The sequence below is a fragment of the Eurytemora carolleeae genome, unplaced genomic scaffold, assembly GCF_000591075.1.
Source record: "Eurytemora carolleeae unplaced genomic scaffold, Eaff_2.0 scaffold227, whole genome shotgun sequence".
NCBI classification, from domain to species: Eukaryota; Metazoa; Arthropoda; class Copepoda; order Calanoida; family Temoridae; genus Eurytemora; species Eurytemora carolleeae.
In genome coordinates this window covers 201,541-220,633 of record NW_019396557.1, presented here as the reverse complement: position 1 = coordinate 220,633, position 19,093 = coordinate 201,541, and the positions used below count along the sequence as shown (strand labels likewise).

The following is a 19,093-nucleotide window of genomic DNA, read 5'->3' as shown; positions in this document are numbered from 1 at the left end:
AAACAGAGACTCCTCCCTGTTCAATTCTTCTCCGCCAAAATCAAACCCTACATGCAAAAATGGCTGCCATGTGAAATCGAAGGAGTCGCTTCCGCAATGGCCATAAATGCATGTTCCCACTGGATACAGGCATCCCACAAGCCAACCTACGTCACCCCAGACTGCAAAGCGGTTGTTCAAGCAGTCGAACGCATGCGCCAAGGTAAACTTTCACGCAACCCACGATTACAGATGATACTTATCTGTATTAACCGGAGACCTGTCACATTCCTTCACTCATCCGCCAAAACAGGTCAGCATGTAATACCTGACACAGCATCACGGATGGACGTAACCTGCAGATCCAAAGACTGTGCCGTAGAAAGATTCTTAGCAGAGCTGCCTGACGACACGCAATGCATGAAAGCCTCAATCACAGACACTTCATCCATCTCCGATTTCTTCTCCAAAGACACCAACCCATGCATTATTGCCGCCACTTCCAAAGACACCATGAATCTCATAACATCACCACAAGGATTGCCGATTGGAGACAAACAGCTTTGGAGATCAATCCAATCTCAAGACAAGGACCTCTCCAAGGTATTTGAGATCATCAGTACTGGAGATTCCCCCCGAAAATCAGCTTCAAGGACTCTGAATGCTGTTTTCAAACAAGCCATCATAGATGATGGCCTGCTCATGGTCAAACACACTGACCCAAATCTGTTTCATGATTCTCACAGGATAGTTGTACCCAAACCTTTTGTCCCAGCTATCCTATCCATGATTCACCTTAAAGGCAATCATCCATCAAGATTTCAGTCTGAGAAAGTATTTCAAAAATACTTCTTTTCTCCAGGACTTAAGGAACAACTAGACCTCTTATATGAGCAATGCTTTCTCTGCAACGCAGTGAAAAAAATGCCTCAAATTCAGTCAGATATTCACACATCCGCACCACCCCAGCAACCAGGTACCCATATGAATATCGATATAATTCGCAGAGCTTGTCAATACATCATGGTCAATGTTGACCTCTTCTCCAAATTCATTACAACAACCCTGGTTGACTCTGAAAAAAAAGAAGATCTTGTTGATGGGATCATCCGCTTGGTGACCCCGCTACGGCGAAGCAACAAGACCATTATTAGAACTGATGTAGCACCATCTCTGAAATCTCTAGCGAACAACCAACACCCAAACCTTGTCCAAACCGGTATACATATGATTATTGGTGAAGATTTCAACAAGAATAAAAACTGCCACGTAGACAAATCTATTCAAGAACTTGAACATGAGTTAAAAAAAATCGACCCTAATGGAAAAAAGATTTCCTCATCCCAGCTAGCACAAGCCAAGGGTCAACTCTCTCATTAGACGTCATGGATATTCCTCTTCAGACATCACATTCAGAAGGGACGAAAACACAAACTCATCCCTGACAATCCCAGACAAACTCCTTGCAGATAAACAACATCAAGCAAGATTAGAAAACCAAACCCCTCCTAAACAGAACCCTAGTCAGAAAACTTCAGCCCCCGGAGACATAATCTTACTTAAGAACAATGCTCCGAAACACAACATCCGGGAACCTTTTCTGGTGATAGGTAAGGATGGAACAAACCTCAAAATCAAGAAAATTCTAAATACAACATCCTCAACTTCACTTAAAACATCTAACATAACCCAAAGGATTCGGCAGTCCCAGGTGTTCCCATTAAAAAAATTCTTCAACCTTGAAATTGTTGGAAACCCAACCGCACCTGAGATTCCACACCCATGGGATCCTCACATCCAACCAGAAAGTTCTGATGATGAGGATGACGAACCGATCACCTTAAACCCAGACCCAGATCCAACTCAAAAATATACACCAGCTCCAGAGCACCCAGAAATATTTAATATAGATCCAGACCTGATTCAAGATCCGGACAACCAGGCTGAAGACTACCATTACCACTTGCAGAGACAGATATGGGAAAGTCAATTAATGCTGGCCAGGTTAAGTCAAAGCAATGACGACTCAGAACCTTACTCTGCTTACAAATCATTTGAGACAGTCAACAGTCCTCTCCTCGCTCAAAACATGCTCACGGTGAACAAATATCAAATGAATATGATCATCCTCAAGGACCAAGTCAATATAGAGCTCTTTCCCCCCGCAAATCAAAAACCAGAGCGAAACAAAAAATTGATGAGTTGTACCATATCCCTCAAACTGATGGTGCAGCATCAGCTGATGCCTCCTATTCATCAGCCATAAACACTAAACTCGATTCTCCACCTCTCACAAAGGCTACATCAATGTCACAACTTTGGCAACATCCATTGATTTATGGTTCTGATGAAGACGATATCTTTGAGACTCACTACCTGGCCACGAGTCTGCCGGATATCACACTATTAGACACTCGCACGGATATAGACCACGAAGTATGGACAAAAAGAAAACGTTCTGTTTCTGAGTCAGACTTGATTGACACAAGACTGTACTCATTTACACAGAGATCAATCCTGATCTAATTTCTAAGACATGCCATCTCCTCAAATTGCTAAAATACAGAGGAGAAAACAAAATCCTGGAGGGCAGCGCATAGAACCTCTATCTAGGTTCTACTCACGGCTGCTGTCTCATCTCCTCCGACCCTCCAGGACGGCACCACTATATGTCTTTATCTTGTGATCTTTGTATTGTCCATGTCTCTTGTCCTTTCTTGTGTCATTTCTATAGTGGTGTTTATATTACAGATAAATGCCAAGAAGATCCTAAAGGCCTTCCTGTGTTATTATTGTATCGATTCCTGGATCCCGGATTGTGGTCCATCTCTCTCTCTCTCTCGATCTCCTGGATACCGATCCTGAGCGTTCTTGCTCTCCTGCAGTCCAAGACAGACCAGGCGGTTCATCTACTCCTTTCCTCCTTCTCTGTTCCTATCCTAGATGTAGCCAGGCAACCCTCGCCTGGACAGAACTAGGAGGACCACTCAGACCGGAGCAGATACACAGGTGTGTTACTTACATTTTCTTCGTCGTTTTTGAACAATTTTTAAAAACCGATTCTCACAATCATCCCACCAAAATGGACAATCAATGAGGATTTTAAATATTGAATTTTCACTTTTGCCGAAAAAATATACACGTAAAAACATGTGACAAGTCTCGAATTAATCTGAAGAAAAATTTACTCAATAATATAGCAATCTCTCTACCATGTATTGCCAGAAACTCCCTTTAACCGCTAAAATTGTTACCAGGCTGAAAATCTATTATTAAAAATGTAGCCGAAGATAATTTCCTAGGACACCCTCGATAGAAGAGAACATTTTTCTGAAAACAAATCTTTTAACTTCATTTCCTCAAGTTTTTACAACAGTTTGCATAAAATACATGTTGTACTTTATTATTTACTTTCTATCGGAAAGTTTATATTAGTATTCAATTACAAAATCGAGTGAATACAAATTACAGAATACCAGAAGATATAAATAATTGCCCTAAACTAAAAAACTCAATCATCTCAGCTCTGCCCATTACGCTCGGCACACCAGCCAGTTCTAGACGCAGTAGATATTCAGAGTTTTGTAGTTGTGTATATATATATACCTTCGGGCATTTGAACAATTTTAATTAGGTATTTTGTACCCAATCCATCAAACATAGAACTTTTAACGTGATTGTTTAATGGGACTGTACGCGTAATTATAAGTGACCCTCCATACAAAGATGTCAATGCCCGATTTACGACGGTTATACTCCTGACATCATAATCTGATCAAACATGTGGAAGATACCGTTGTTTGCCTGACACAAAAAGTGTTCATTTCCGCGAGTTTATCCAGTCTTTCTTATAAGCATAAATGCGCAATTCACTTTCCTTGAGAAAAAGCTAACGGAAATAAACCGTTTAAAGAAACAAAACCTTTGATATCTACGTGGATGAGACAAAGTCTTCAAGGGTACCGTTGTAAATCGGGCATTGCCAACATTGCTTGGAGGGTCACTTGAAATTACGCTCACAGTCCCTTAAAGTCAAGCTGGATCAAATCGTTGATGTGAGCTCATGAATAGATTTCCAGGTTTGCCTGTTAGCACTGACGACCTTGTTGATATCTAAGTTATTGAAGAGAAGATACTCGACCATACTTGGAGGCAGGTTCAACCTTCTCACAGGGGCATTTATTTTATTAAATAATTCCCCATACCCGCCGGAAAATTTTTTTCAAAGATGTTTAAAAGAGTTTTACTTCCTGTATAATTATTCCAGAGGCAAATGAGAAAATTTTAAAATGAGAAATATCAAAAGTTTGGAAATGATTGCCAGTAGCCAAGGTGATTCTTAAAAATATGGTCCTGCCTTGTTAATAGATGCAGGGGGGCCGTCATCTTCAGGTCTTCTCTCAAGTCTGTTTTGAGTATAAATAATCAATATACATTCAAATCAAATAATATTCCTATAATTTTCTGGAATAGAATTCTGGCTTCATGGATCCGGGTTCGGATCCTGCAAAAATGAGCAATTATCAAAAACTTAAAAGATCAAAAAAAATTTTTTAAAAATTTCGTCTTTTAAGATAAGGTAAATCTTAAAGAAATGTTCACGGCCTGGATCCGGTTTTGAATCCGGATTTTTTTTTTTTCGTCGGAGATCCAGAATCTGGATCAGCGTCAAAAAGAAACGGATCCTACGCATCGTGTTTTTTGTTTTTTGATATGAATGCCAAGTTATGATGAATCCTAAACTAGCTCCAAACTAACTGACTAAGTATTAACTCTAGTTTAAATTGTAGTTACCACAAAAATGATCAAAATAAATACCCCCTGTACACATATGTACTGTATGTACACAATAACATACAAATCTGGCTGTTTTAAAACATTTCCAGAGCCAAATACTGTCAAGTTAGTGTTCTGAAGCACGTGCATTTTAGCCACATCAAATTAAAGTTAATGACTTGTTTCCTATATTGTTTACGACTGGTCGTGTGATTGAACTGGAGACTGAATATTTATAAATGGATTGATGAATTGAAGTTCTAGCGATGGATTGAAGAGAGGCGGGTGTGAAGAACTGTTTATACAGCTTGTCCAACACTTCAACCTAAAAGGAATTGTAAGCGTCAAGGTTATAAGGCAAAGAAAGTTAATTGCTGTCGCGTATACCCTGCGTACATATTAAAAACCAGTTCTCTCTGGGCGGAATTTGTAAACAAGCATAGATGCATCAGTGTTCTTATAGTATCCGAGGAGGTTAAAAGCATTAAATTTTGATAATTATGATAATTCACATAACAGTTTTCTATGACCAGAATATTTCATTGATTTTTTTATGTGAAAGATGGATCCCATGTCAGGCTTCGACATCCGTCTTATGTTTACATTACCGCCCAGATACAGTACACTGCAGTACAAAAGATACACTTCTGAAATAACTTTCCTTGCATTACATCCTTGGTAGGCGTAATATTAAGTACCCCTGCATTTGAAGAAGGGCATGTCCGATAACCAACGGTATCTTGTAAACCTTGGCAAAAACACAAAAGATGTTCTGGTTTTTATACCTTTAATTGATACTTTTTCATTGTGGCTACTCTATAAATATGACTAGTGGAATTATGCGTCAGAGGGAAGGAGTAGAATAAACAGAATTTACCATTTTCAAGATAAAAAAGAGATAAAGAAAGGGTACCATGAGAATCGGGCTTGCATCTCTATAACAAAACCACCTTTACAAAAGGGTCATGGTTAAATTATTCTCAAAAAAACGATTGAACCCTCCCTAAAACATAATGATGTACCTATTGGAATAGAAGTGTAATGTATTTTTAGTGAAGAATTATAAGAATTTCACAAATTAGTTTTCTCTTAAAAGATAATTTTCTTATAAGTAGGTTCTATATAATAATTAGAATCAATTTCTTTTAGGGGTGAATAATATATTTTCTACATGATCTGAATTTGGGGTAGAAAGTATGAAGTAGGTGTAAGCACTTGCCTTTTGATTTCCGATTACCCCCCCCCCCCCCCCCCCCGGGAATGTCAAACACATTCCCCCTCCTCGGGGGTGGAGGGTAGGTAATTCTAGAAATAATTTTTCAAATCTAATTTACAATAACATGAATAAATAGAAAAAACCTTAGGTATGTTGAGTTCTGTGAGCTGAAACCAGACCATCTCATGTAGGTTTCTATAAATAAAACAATAAAAGTAAAAAATATGTGCTTTATTGTGTAAATAAACGACCTCCCCCCGCCTCCGATCTATTTCTGAAACTTTTTCTTTGGCAATTTTGCTTTATCATTTTATTAGTGAATGAATAATTGTTTAGTAGTCGTATACCTTTTTATATTTTAATTGTTTCTTTTAAATTCTTTCTTCTTACAATATAAGCGAAAAATTTGAAATCTTGCGTTTATTTTTATTGAGGGTTTTTATCTGTGGAATCCAAATCATTAAAACTAAATTTTTCACTCTCCAAACCAAGCCTATATACGCAATTGACCGCCTATAGGACCTACACTCTACAGGACTATCAAACTGTGCCGATATTAATAAACTGCCTCAGCAAATTGGTAGCTTGTCTACACTCCTTTAAAGATTGTAATAGCCCAGTTGCCTCTTACCATCATAGTAATGACGTTTGCTCCATTCTTTAACTTGCCTTAAATATGGTAAATTCATGAGTCCGCATTCAGCCACTAGATTTCAATACAATACATTCAGCTGTACTTGGCAATGGGAGGGGGTTTAATATAGGTCTTGATTAATCAGCTGTCTGATGGGAGTCTAGTATACGCTGATTGATTAAGGATAAAGGACTGATTACCTTGATTTATCAGCTGTCTGATGAAGTCTAGTTTAAACGTTGATTAATCAAGGATAATCGACTGATTACCTTAATTTTTCAGCTATCTGATGGAGTCTAGTATACGCTGATTAATCAAGGATAAAGGACTGATTACCTTGATTTATCAGCTGTCTGATGGAGTCAAGTATACGCTGATTAACCAAGGATAAAAGACTGATTACCTTGATTAATCAGCTGTCTAATGGAGTTTAGTATACGCTGATTGATTAAGGATACAGAACTGATTACCTTGATTAATCAGCTGTCTGATGGGAGTCTAGTATACGCTGATTGATCAACGATAAAGGACTGATTACCTTGATTAATTAGCTGTCTGACAAAGTCTAGTAAACACTCATTGATCAAGGATAATGAACTGATTACCTTGATTTATCAGCTGTCTGATAGAGTCAAGCATACGCTGATTAATCAAGGATAAAGGACTGATTAGACCCTCCTGTATTAATCCAAACAGGCCAGATACAGGACTTAAGTAGAAGAGATAATAATAATATAACAATAACAATAACAATAACAATAACAATAACAATAACTATAACAATAACAATAACAATAATAATAACAAGAACAAGAACAAGAACAAGAACAAGAACAAGAACAAGAACAAGAACAAGCTTGTATATTTTTAAGAAAATTCACCCGCCCCCAAACCCCCTTTTTTCAACCTTAAGTTAGTTAAGTTGGCGCAGAACTCAACATTTTTTGAAATTGGAAAAAATAAAAAATAAATATATAGGGTATTTAGTTACAATATCATAGTTATATTTTTCCTTACTTTTTTATATTCTGCTTTTTGCTCTACATAAGAAAGATTCAAGTTATATTATTAGATATTTCTGTAAATTTCAGGCTCAGGTGAAAGTTTTTTTTAAACCTACCTAAGGAGAACTATGGGTAGAATATCCTTCTCCTTTATCCTTTCTCCACGTTCTATAAGATATCTAAACATTTTAAAACTTATTTTTACAAAATACTAATTTAATATACAAGAGGATAATCTTAAAATTAGCAGAAGCCAATTACTTATTAATATTTATTTGGATCTAAAATATATTTGTTGTAATTTTTAGTTTTTAGAGTTTTAATTTTTACAGCGCGCGGTATATCAGATTCACACCTCACTTAGGTTTCCTAACTGAGGTTTCCTAACTGAGGTTTCCTAACTGAGGTTACCTAACTGAGATTTCCTAACTGAGGTTTCCTAATTGAGGTTACCTAACTGAGGTTACCTAACTGAGGTTACCTAACTGAGGTTACCTAACTGAGGTTTCTAACTGAGGTTTCCTAACTGAGATTTCTAACCGAGGTTTCCTAACTGAGGTTTCCTAACTGAGGTTTCTAACTGAGGTTTCCTAACTGAGGTTTCCTAACTGAGGTTTGCTAACTGAGGTTTCCTAACTGAGGTTTCCTAACTGAGGTTTCCTAACTGAGGTTACCTAACTGAGGTTACCTAACTGAGGGTTCCAAACTGAGGGTTCCTAACTGAGGTTTCCTAACTGAGGTTTCCTAACTGAGGTTTCCTAACTGAGATTTCTAACTGAGGTTTCCTAACTGAGATTTCTAACCGAGGTTTCCTAACTGAGGTTTCCTAACTGTGGTTTCCTAATTGTGGTTTCCTAACTGTGGTTTCCTAACTGTGGTTTCCTAACTGTGGTTTCCTAACTGAACTGTGGTTTCCTAACTGTGGTTTCCTAACTGTGGTTTCCTAACTGTGGTTTCCTAACTGTGGTTTCCTAACTGCGGTTTCCTAACTGTGGTTTCCTAACTGTGGTTTCTTAACTGTGGTTTCCTAACTGTGGTTTCCTAACTGAGGTTTCCTAACTGTGGTTTCCTAACTGTGGTTTCCTAACTCAACTGTGGTTTCCTAACTGTGGTTTCCTAACTGTGGTTTCCTAACTGTGGTTTCCTAACTGGTTTCCTAACTGTGGTTTCCTAACGGAGGTTTCCTAACTGTGGTTTCCTAACTGTGGTTTCCTAACTGTGGTTTCCTAACTGTGGTTTCCTAACTGAGGTTTCCTACCTTAGTGTTTGTCTCCGAATATCCCCATTCTTGTAAATATTTGAATCTCCTTCTCTAGAACCTAAAACAGATTAATTGCGTTATTTAAACAAATAAAACAAAGAGTTAAATGCCTGAAATCAAATCAAATCAAATAATGCTTTTAGGGACGTCCTACACTCACACCCCAAAATTGAAGTGACTATACTAAATCAATAATGAAGCGAGGTCACAGCGGTAACAATTAAACCTTTGTCTGAGCAAAACGATTAGGATATCCTTGTTTTCCTAGCTCGAAATTCAAATTTTCAAATGTGGTGTTTCCGTAAAAGGGACTTACGGATGTTTATAACACAGACAACGAAGGAAATTATCCGAAATTAATACTGATAGAAAAACAACAGTTCTACCTATTTTGCTCGGATCCAGGTATTAAGACCATGGGTGCCGTTGTGAATCAGACAGCTTCTTTGAAATTGGTCCAAAACAGTTTAATAACACTACCACCTTTTTTGTACCGTTCCCCCCCCTCACACCCCACACATAATTTTCAGATTAATAATTCATTTCCCCCAAATTAAGAAACGATACCGCGGGCGCAAATATAAATTCGGATTTTCTTTAGCATGACTTGTGGAATTAAAATTGGGATAAACTTCCTAGATTTTTTTCTCTGTTCCCCCAACCCACAAGAAAAATTTATCTGAAAATTGATGTTTACCAGTATTAACTAACCTATAAGTAGAGCTATAAATGGAGGAAGTGAACCGGAAGTATTATCATCTGACCAAAGAGAATCAATTAAACTACAGTGTACTTTATTCATTTTTGGTTGGTTTTTCATCACTCAAGTTGGTTTGGGTTTAAAAATACTTTTAGAAGCATCTTAGATGTCACAAAATATTTCATCAAAAATGTCAAAACCTTTTTGCTCCTGCCCAGCAGTAGCACGTTAGAAGCAACATTTTAAACCCGCTGAATACAGTAGATTCAAAAACTAGGTTTCGAATTTTTATAACACAAGTAAAAATTTAACAAATTCTCAATTTGTCCAAAAATCACGGGAAAAATCAGGATTGGTTCAAGATGGATTGAATTTTTATCAAAAAAATGTCCTATAGCAGCATAGTTATAACTTTAATCATACCTTAACATTGAATACTCAGGAAGATTGTTTTGATTAAATGTCTAATTTTTTCATTCAGGAAATGAAAGCCAAAAAAGAATAATCTTTTACAATAAAGCATTTTTGTTAATATTTTGTAAGGAAAAATATATCTCTTGCAATGTTAAAACAGCCAGAAAATCTAATTGTAATTTACATGTGTACATGTCAGAAAATTACTTTAAACTCTAGTTATTCTAATAAATGTATGAACTATATTGCATAAGATAAAATCGCACCATGATCCCTAATAGTTCTCCTTAAATCTATTTAATTTTAATGTATTGTTATCATTATTAAAATTAGGTGGAAAAAATAATCAAAACAGCCAAGAGCTATTTTCCACCTAATTGCTTTATACTTGTACTGTTAATATAATCATCAATTTTTAATTGTAAACTCTTTCTGTACACAGATACATGTATATTAGCAATAAACTTTAACTTATCTTATCTAATTTTTGTCAAAAAAAACGCCAATTTGTTTGATTTGAAAATAGAAATTAGACGAGGCGCAAGTTTATAATTGCAAAAGTTTTTGTGATGTTTATTTTGATCCAGCTAATAAAAAAATTAGGTGGAAGAAATGCATTTATATTTTTAATAAATAGAATAAAGGGTCCCTAGTGGTATTCAGTGGAAGGTTGGAGACGCTGAGTAGATGGGAGAGCGGGTCTTTAGAACAATATTCAAACATCCTGCATCTTTTCATCTTAAAGGGAGAGACCGGCTAGACATAGTAGTTGAGTTGAGAGTACAGTATTGTTACATACTTTGCCTTCGTTATTAAACAATTTTATAAGTATCAAACTTCTGTATGGACAGCCGAGGAAGATTTTTAAGATTGAATTTGCGCCCTTGCTGAACAATTATACACCGTAAATAGGTTTCACAGGTCTCAAATGAATCCTTAAAAATTTCTCTACATACTACATTCTCAACTTAACTAAAATGTCTAGCTTGCCAATCCCTTTAAATAAAATCAGGGGTAATTATTTGCTTGAAAAAGTCATTCCCCCCCCCCTTTTTATTCTCTTAATTGGGAAAATAAATCATTTGCAGGGGGGGGATATTTGGGTACCATATATAAAAAAATATTATTTATGTCCGATTACCGTTTTAAAATTACATCTACAGCTCCATTAAGAATAATTACCTGAAAGTGTGAGCAGTATTCACTGTGAACTGGGCATTCTTCTATAGGGATTTGAAATCGGGAAGGAGATAAATACTCAGAAAGCAACCCTGCAGCAGTATTCTTCATCAGTCATAAGGAATCATAAGGAAGTGAAATCTGCAAGAGGCCCCAATGTGGACCCCCCAGACCGCCGCCAGGCGCAGGAAGCACCGTCCCGCCCCTGCTCTACATTACAACTTGCAAGAACAGTACATACAGTGCAGTACACATCAGAACAATATAAAACACACACAAAACATACTTTCCATTACAGTGCATTACACTACAGGGGCAATGCATTAAGTACTAATATATATTCAATTATTGCAGTAAATATCAGAACATCAGAACATGTATAAAGGACACTGACAGTAAACATAATGTACACATCAGTGTAGTACACATACAGAGACAGTAAATAAACAATACATTAGTTCATGCGCTCGTAAAACAGTGACTAATGTAAAAGATTTGGATTTTTTCAGATAATATCAAATAAAATGTTTCATTAATGATTGCATGGTGGGGTGTTTGAAGAACAAACAACTGTATTTAACAACTAATATAAAGGCTTGATTAATTGACTGACTGACTGATTGATCGAGCTTGTGATTGATTGATTTATTAATGATAAATCTGAGTGATAGAAAAATTAGTAGATTAATTGATTGATTGATAATATCGGATAGATAGATGAATTAATTGATTAGTGTTGATTGATTGATTTGTTGATCAATTGACTGATCGATTGAATGATTGATTAATTGATTTATTAATCAATTGATTAATTGATTTACCTAAACTCTGATAATTCTCCCAATCTATCGCCAGATGAAAAGGAGAAAGGAGTGATAAACCAGTTTTCTGTATTAAAGGGTATGTTGGCGTTATTTCAAGAGACCCTCGAAAAAAATCTACTTTTTGAGAAAAAAAAGGATATCTCATTCATACTCGATCAGATTAAGGTTTAAAGGTTACCGTTATGAATAGGATATTCCCTGCATAGGAGGGTCACTTGAAATTACACTTGCAGTCCCTTAACACATGTTGTATCTCCAGTACTCGTACAAGCAGAATACACCTAAATACACTTGAAATTACACTTGTAGTCCCTTAACACATGCTGTATCTCCAGTACTCGTACAAGCAGAATACACCTAAATACACTTGAAATTACACTTGCAGTCCCTTAACACATGCTGTATCTCCAGTACTCGTACACGCAGAATACACCTAAATACACTTGAAATAACACTTGCAGTCCCTTAACACATGCTGTATCTCCAGTACTCGTACACGCAGAATACACCTAAATACACTTGAAATTACACTTGCAGTCCCTTAACACATGCTGTATCTCCAGTACTAGTACAAGCAGAATACACCTAAATACACTTGAAATTACAATTACAGTCCTTTAACACATGCTGTATCTCCAGTACTCGTACAAGCAGAATACACCTAAATACACTTGAAATTACACTTGCAGTCCCTTAACACATGTTGTCTCCAGTACTCGTACAAGCAGAATACACCTAAATACACTTGAAATTACACTTGCAGTCTCTTAACACTTGCTGTATCTCCAGTACTCGTACAAGCAGAATACACCTAAATACACTTGAAATTACACTTGCAGTCTCTTAACGCATGCTGTATCTCCAGGACTCGTACAAGCAGAATACACCTAAATACACTTGAAATTACACTTGCAGTCCCTTAACACATGCTGTATCTCCAGTACTCGTACAAGCAGAATACACCTAAATACACTTGAAATTACAATTACAGTCCCTTAACACATTTTGTATCTCCAGGACTCGTACAAGCAGAATACACCTAAAAGGTATTTAACCCTGGTTAGGGTGTCCAAAAAAAACAAGGAGATTAGGATTTTAGACCCTCAAAAGGAATAAGAAGCCGGAAAATTTTACATTTTACGTGCAATTTTATAAGAAACCTCTCATTGGTCGAAATCCAGTATGAATATTTGAGGGGAAAAGAGCGGCTTTAGCAGAAATCAAAAGTGTCCACATTGGATATTTAGATTAAGCAATCGGTATTAAGAGTTTTTAGCTCTGAACAACTTTTATTGTACAAACAATGTAAATAAAAATTTGCTTAAGCCCGGTCATCTCTTCAGGTTTCTGATACGTCACAGTAAGATGAAAACAAATCCTTAGTTATACGCTCATCGGAAACTTAATATCTTGATATATTCCCAATTATTTCTGAACTATTTATTTCTGCAAATAATCTGCAAACGCCTGAGAACGCTTACCATATTCATGTCAGTCTTAGGGAGCAATAATCTGAGCAGGGTACAACTGTTTTTCTGTAAACAAATGCCTGTCATGACATAGGCTTGTAAATCAAACTTGTTTTTTGCAAAATATTGGAACATTGTTTAACAATCTTGTGTGAAAATTGTTGAAACAAGTTAATCAGATGGAAAGTCAATTGAATTTAGAAAGGCAGTTAATTTTATTTATTTTATTAACCCTGGGAAAATGTGAATTTTTTTCTTCAAAAATTACCGATACGCAGAAAAAATTGTTTAAATAAACTAACAAAATTTCACTTAATGAGGTCGATTTTTCAATTTTTTCGAAACATGGGTGTCTGAAGTTGCGCCTCGAACCACTGAATATTGCCCAGTTGTTGGTTTTTTTAAATTGTGAAAATTGGTTGGTCTAGGGCCAAAAACTATTATTTTTGGAGGACTAGAGCAAATTTGCGCTAAAAAGTCCGTTTTTTAGCTATAACTTGTTCCATTTTCAACCGTTTTCTATAATTTTACCATTTTTGAATTCAGTGTTTCAAGACGGATTTGTTGCTACCCATATCGATATATTTTGAAATATTTTTGCTTGCACTAGTGATTTATTTTTTACAAAAACGTGATGCGCTGCATGAATTCAAAAGTGAGAAAAAAAAAACATTTTAGTTTTGCTTGTTTATTGTAGAAACTATAAAGACAAATGCTGAAAGGATCTAAACATTTTTGTAAAAAAAAGTCCCACCCTTAATTTCATTTTGCAAGGGGGGGTGTAGGGGGGGCATGGCTGACATTTTGTTTCCTTCGCTGCAGATGCTAGATGTACCGCCATCGTTTTATCCTGAGCAGCATGATTGACCTCAGCTCCAGCATCTAGTAGCAGCTCAACAACTTCAACCTCTCCACCCTGACATCCTAGACAATAGACATAGTCAGGTTTATATCCTCTAGTTCAACCCATCCACCCTGACATCCTAGATAATAGACATAGTCAGGTTTATATCCTCTAGTTCAACCCCTCCACCCTGACATCCTAAACAATAGACATAGTCAGGTTTATATTCTCTAGTTCAACCTCTCCATCCTAGACAATGGACAGTGTCAGGTTTATATCCTCTAGTTAAATCCCTCCACCCTGACATCATAGACAATAGACATGGTCAGGTTTATATCCTCTAGTTCAACCCCTCCACCCTGACATCCTAGACAATAGACATGGTCAGGTTTATACTCTCTAGTTCAACCTTTCCACCCTGACATCCTAGACAATAGACATAGTCAGGTTTATATTCTCTAGTTCAACCCCTCCACCCTGACATCCTAGACAATAGACATAGTCAGGTTTATATCCTCTAGTTCAACCCCTCCACCCTGACATCCTAGACAATAGACAGTGTCAGGTTTATATTCTCTAGTTCAACCCCTTCACCCTGACATCATAGACAAAAGACATAGTCAGGTTTATATCATCTAGTTCAACCTCTCCACCCTGACATCATAGACAAAAGACATTTTTTAATGATTCAACAATTTCTATCAGTAATTCAACAACTTCAATCAGAAATTCAAGAACTGCTAGAAATATTTCAACAACTCTTATCAGTAATTCAACAACTTCTATCAGTAATTCAACTATTTCAACAACTTCTGCCAGGAATTCAACAATTCCATGAATTTTGCAACAACTTGTATCAGTAATTTAACAACTTCTATGAATATTGCAACAACTTCTGTCAATAATTCAACAACTGCTAGGAATATTGCATCACTTCTATGAGTAATTCAACAACTACTATGAAAATTACAACAACTTCTATGAGTAATTCAACAACTGCAATGAATATTACAAAAATTTCTATCAGTAAGTCAATAACTGCTATGAATATTACAACAACTTCTATCAGTAATTCAACAACCGCTAGGAATATTCCAACAACTTCCTTCAGTAATTCAACAACTGCTAAAAATATTCCAACAAATTCTTTCAGTAATTTAACAACTGCTTAAAATATTTCAACAACTTCTTTCATTAATTCAACAACTGCTATGAATATTACAACATCAGTAATTCAACAACTGCTAGGAATAGTCCAACAACTTATAATAATATTTCAACAACTTCTGTCATTAATTCAACAACAACAAAAACAACAACTTCTACCTAACATTAAAGCTGTAGCTCCATCCTCAGCTTTCATATTCAGGATTGAAGAATCCTTTTTCAAGATTATTCGACAGATCTCTAGAAATCCCTGAATACATTGAACAATTTATCTCTAGAAATCCCTGAATACATTGAACAATTTATTCGATTAATCGATTTTATACTCAATACTTTTCAAAATCAACAGCAGGGGTTCGTCTAGATATTTTAAGGCAGGTGTAAGACTTTACTTTTAATATGAGATTAGATGGACTTGACTAGAATACCAATTGTTGCATCTTTTATGGACTAAAAAATCACTTAAGGACTATTTTAATGACTGAGTAACTATTTGTGACAGATTTGGAGGACTAAAATACTATTTGTGGCAGAGTTAAAGACTAAGTTACTATTTGTGACAGATTTTATGGACTAAAATAATATTTCTGGCAGAAATAATGGACTACATTAAATTTTTTGGGCAGATTTCATGGACTAAAATACTATTTGTGGCAGAGTAATAAGACTACGTTACCATTTGACAGATTTTACTGACGTAGTTACAATTTTTGTTAGATTTAGTGGACTAAGATACTATTTGAGGAACATTTTGTAGGTCTAAGTGTCTGAAATTGGCACTTTTCTGTTTGTGAAGATTTTGTTTAAAAATTGAAACCCCCACGCTTTTCTAGCTTAAAATAATAGCATTTTTCCTTATGTATTCAAAAAAACTCCTTTTCACTAACTTTTTCTTTTCTTCGTATTTTTATTGACAACATTCTTTGAAATTGATATTTTATATAAGGTTCTTTAAAAAAAAACAGTTAAATTTATACCTTCTGGGCAGCCAACATTAGGGGGGTTAAATCATTCTCATCACAAACATTCACCTGTAAACAAATGTGATTACATTATATTAGGAAAAACGGAAAAAAAAGAATCAGCAGTTTTCATTTGTAGGAAAAGGAAAATAGAACACATATTTAATTTGAAAATTCTGTTCGTTGCACTAGAGTAAATAAAACCTGATTTAGAAATAGCACAAGGGGTTTGCCTTAATTAAAGGGAGACTCATAAAATTAGAAAAAGACAATTTATGTGTATTTGAAAATTATATAATGCATAAATTTAGTAGCTTGGAAACTGTACAATGTACAATAAATTGCTGTGGTTCATGCAGTGCTTAGGATCCATTTAATTTTGATGCGGATCCGGATCCTCCGGATCCTGGATCCGAAACTGGAAAAAAAGGATCCGGATCCAGGTCATTTCTTTAAGATTTACTGAATTTAAAAAAGCACTGGTTATAGGTCCCACTACATAGATATGGAATATGAAGACGACTAATTGATGGATTTAAGAGACGAGGAATAAAAACGACCACCCACCTCTGCTCCATGTTTGATCAAATAGTTAACTATTGATACTTGACTTTCTTCCGACTCACATCTCCTAAAACACTTCAGTTAATATCGTCTTCAGTTCTTAATATCGTCTTCCGTTCTTAATATCGTTTTCCATTCTTAATATCGTCTTTCGTTCTTAATATCGTCTTCCGTTCTTAATATCGTCTTCCATTCTTAATATCATCTTCCGTTCTTAATATCGTCATCCTTTGACGAAAAGAAGTGCGGGAATGAATATTCTTACGATTATTGTTTTCCTTAAGACAAAAAGAAATACGGGAAATACTAGTGTTCCTTAAATTGTCTTAATAAGATAAAAATTAATGGATAAAACAGTATGGTTCTAAGTATCGTCTTCCTTAGACAAAAATGAATGCATGACACTAAGGTTCTAAATATCGTCTTCATTGGAAACAAGAGTAATAGTTTTCTTAATATCGATTAAAATTTTTAAAAAAATTGCATGAACATTAGGATTCTTAATATCGTCTTCCTTGAACAAAAAGAAATGCATTAAACACAAGGGTTCCTTTTATCGTCATCCTTAAACAAAAACGAATGCATGAAACACAAGGAATCCTAATATTGTTTATTCTCGGGACAAAAATATACGTGAAACACTGAAGATCTTCATATCGTCTTTCTTAACAGGGATTTATGTAAATTTTAAAGAATTACTTCCCCCCGCCCCTTAGGGGAAATAATTTTTGGAGATCTGAGGGTAAAAACAGGGGTGAATATTTTTCAGGAAAATTACAACAACTTCTATCAGTAATTCAACAACTGCTAAAAATATTCCAACAAATTCTTTCAGTAATTTAACAACTGCTTAAAATATTTCAACAACTTCTTTCATTAGCAGAATACACCTAAAAGGTATTTAACCCTGGTTAGGGTGTCCAAAAAAAACAAGGAGATTAGGATTTTAGACCCTCAAAAGGAATAAGAAGCCTGGGAGAAAAAAAATTGGACATCAAAAGGCTAGTTTTTAATCCGTTTCCTTCCTAAAAATCTGTTGTTGTCCCCAACACTAATATCTTTATTCTAGGAGAAACAAGCTTGTGCAATCCGGAGCAACTGGCTCCCATGTTTTCAACGGATTACCTGTTCTTTATATTCGTTAAAAATGTTAACAAAAATTCAGTGCTTAGGATCCGGATCCGCAAAAATATGCGGATCCACGGATCCGGATCCAAGGGGAAAAATATCAACCAAAAACTGAAAAAAAAACTTTTTTACTCCTAAAACCCTACTACTCTGAACTTTTGAAAAAAAGAGATTATAAAAATTTCCTCATTTCTGAATGGTTCATCAAGTTTTAGAATAAAATCAGCGAAAAAAATAGAACAAAAATTATTTTTTGTTAAAAAAATTCAGTAAAACTTAAAGAAATGACCTGGATCCGGATCCATTTTTTCAAGTGCAGATCCAGGATTCGGATCCGGATCCGCATCAAAATTAAATGGATCCCAAGCACTGAAAATACTCGTATACCACAAATAAAAATCCTCGAAATTAAGTGATATTTTAAAAATTACAAAGACCAAAGTTACTGAATTAACAACATCATCCAAAATGAATTCTCAGGGCAAAATTATTTACTCCTAGTGGGCCCCGAAAAATTGTCTCCAAGCCTCTGGATTCGCAGATGAGTATTCAAAATAACCTATCCTTCAGAACAGATATGATAGAAGTAATTTATAAAAATGTTAGAAAAAATGTTTAATATTTTATTAGTCATGCATTGTTTTTTGGATATTCAAGAGAACACTGCTCAACTATTTAAAGATTAAAAATTTTCTTTAAAAATGATATTTGCTACTTCTATTATATGTATTCTAACGTTGAGGGGTAACGCCAGGACATTTTAAATATGCGAATACGGAGGCTTGGAAACCATTGTGCAGGGCACATGGCGCCCCTGCACCCCCTCCCTCCTCCTGGGAAATGGGGATAGGGCAAGGGAAATTTAAATTTACCTTTTAACTGAACAATGAAGAGGGGTTTCAAGCCAAACATTTGTTTTGTTAACATCTGCTCCTTTCCTAACTAACCATCTTACCACCTCGGCAGATCCCT

General features: G+C 35.6%; 2 protein-coding genes across 3 annotated transcripts in view; both read right to left on the bottom strand.

Annotated features, from left to right (window-relative positions):
• LOC111705456 (uncharacterized) overlaps positions 1–3,321 on the bottom strand; it is a 15,159-nt gene extending 11,838 nt beyond the window's left edge. For both annotated transcript variants that reach the window (XM_023478011.1, XM_023478010.1), the window contains exon 1: positions 3,278–3,321. In XM_023478011.1, the coding sequence (XP_023333779.1) occupies positions 3,278–3,305 (28 nt within the window). In that variant the 5' untranslated portion in view covers positions 3,306–3,321. The remainder of the gene's footprint in view (positions 1–3,277) is intronic.
• Positions 3,305–19,093, bottom strand: LOC111705453 (uncharacterized). The gene is made up of 18 exons (XM_023478008.1): positions 18,994–19,093; positions 16,997–17,060; positions 16,445–16,498; positions 15,627–15,717; positions 14,268–14,380; positions 13,469–13,522; positions 12,224–12,268; positions 11,985–12,051; positions 11,167–11,255; positions 10,634–10,722; positions 9,582–9,652; positions 8,868–8,928; positions 7,726–7,788; positions 7,211–7,314; positions 6,115–6,166; positions 4,955–5,080; positions 4,337–4,385; positions 3,305–4,142 (listed from the first exon to the last, which is right to left on the bottom strand). Exons 3-18 carry the CDS (start codon positions 16,460–16,462, stop codon positions 4,098–4,100), a joined length of 1,137 nt encoding a protein of 378 aa, XP_023333776.1. The 5' UTR covers positions 16,463–16,498; positions 16,997–17,060; positions 18,994–19,093; the 3' UTR covers positions 3,305–4,097.

Excerpts from the sequence above, each read along its gene's own strand:
- LOC111705453 (XM_023478008.1), bottom strand. Across the intron at positions 12,052-12,223 it reads GAGATACAACATGTGTTAAG|AAAACTGGTTTATCACTCCT; the intron begins GGACTGCAAGTG and ends CCTTTAATACAG. Across the intron at positions 7,789-8,867 it reads ATTCGGAGACAAACACTAAG|ATATCTTATAGAACGTGGAG; the intron begins GTAGGAAACCTC and ends TAAAATGTTTAG.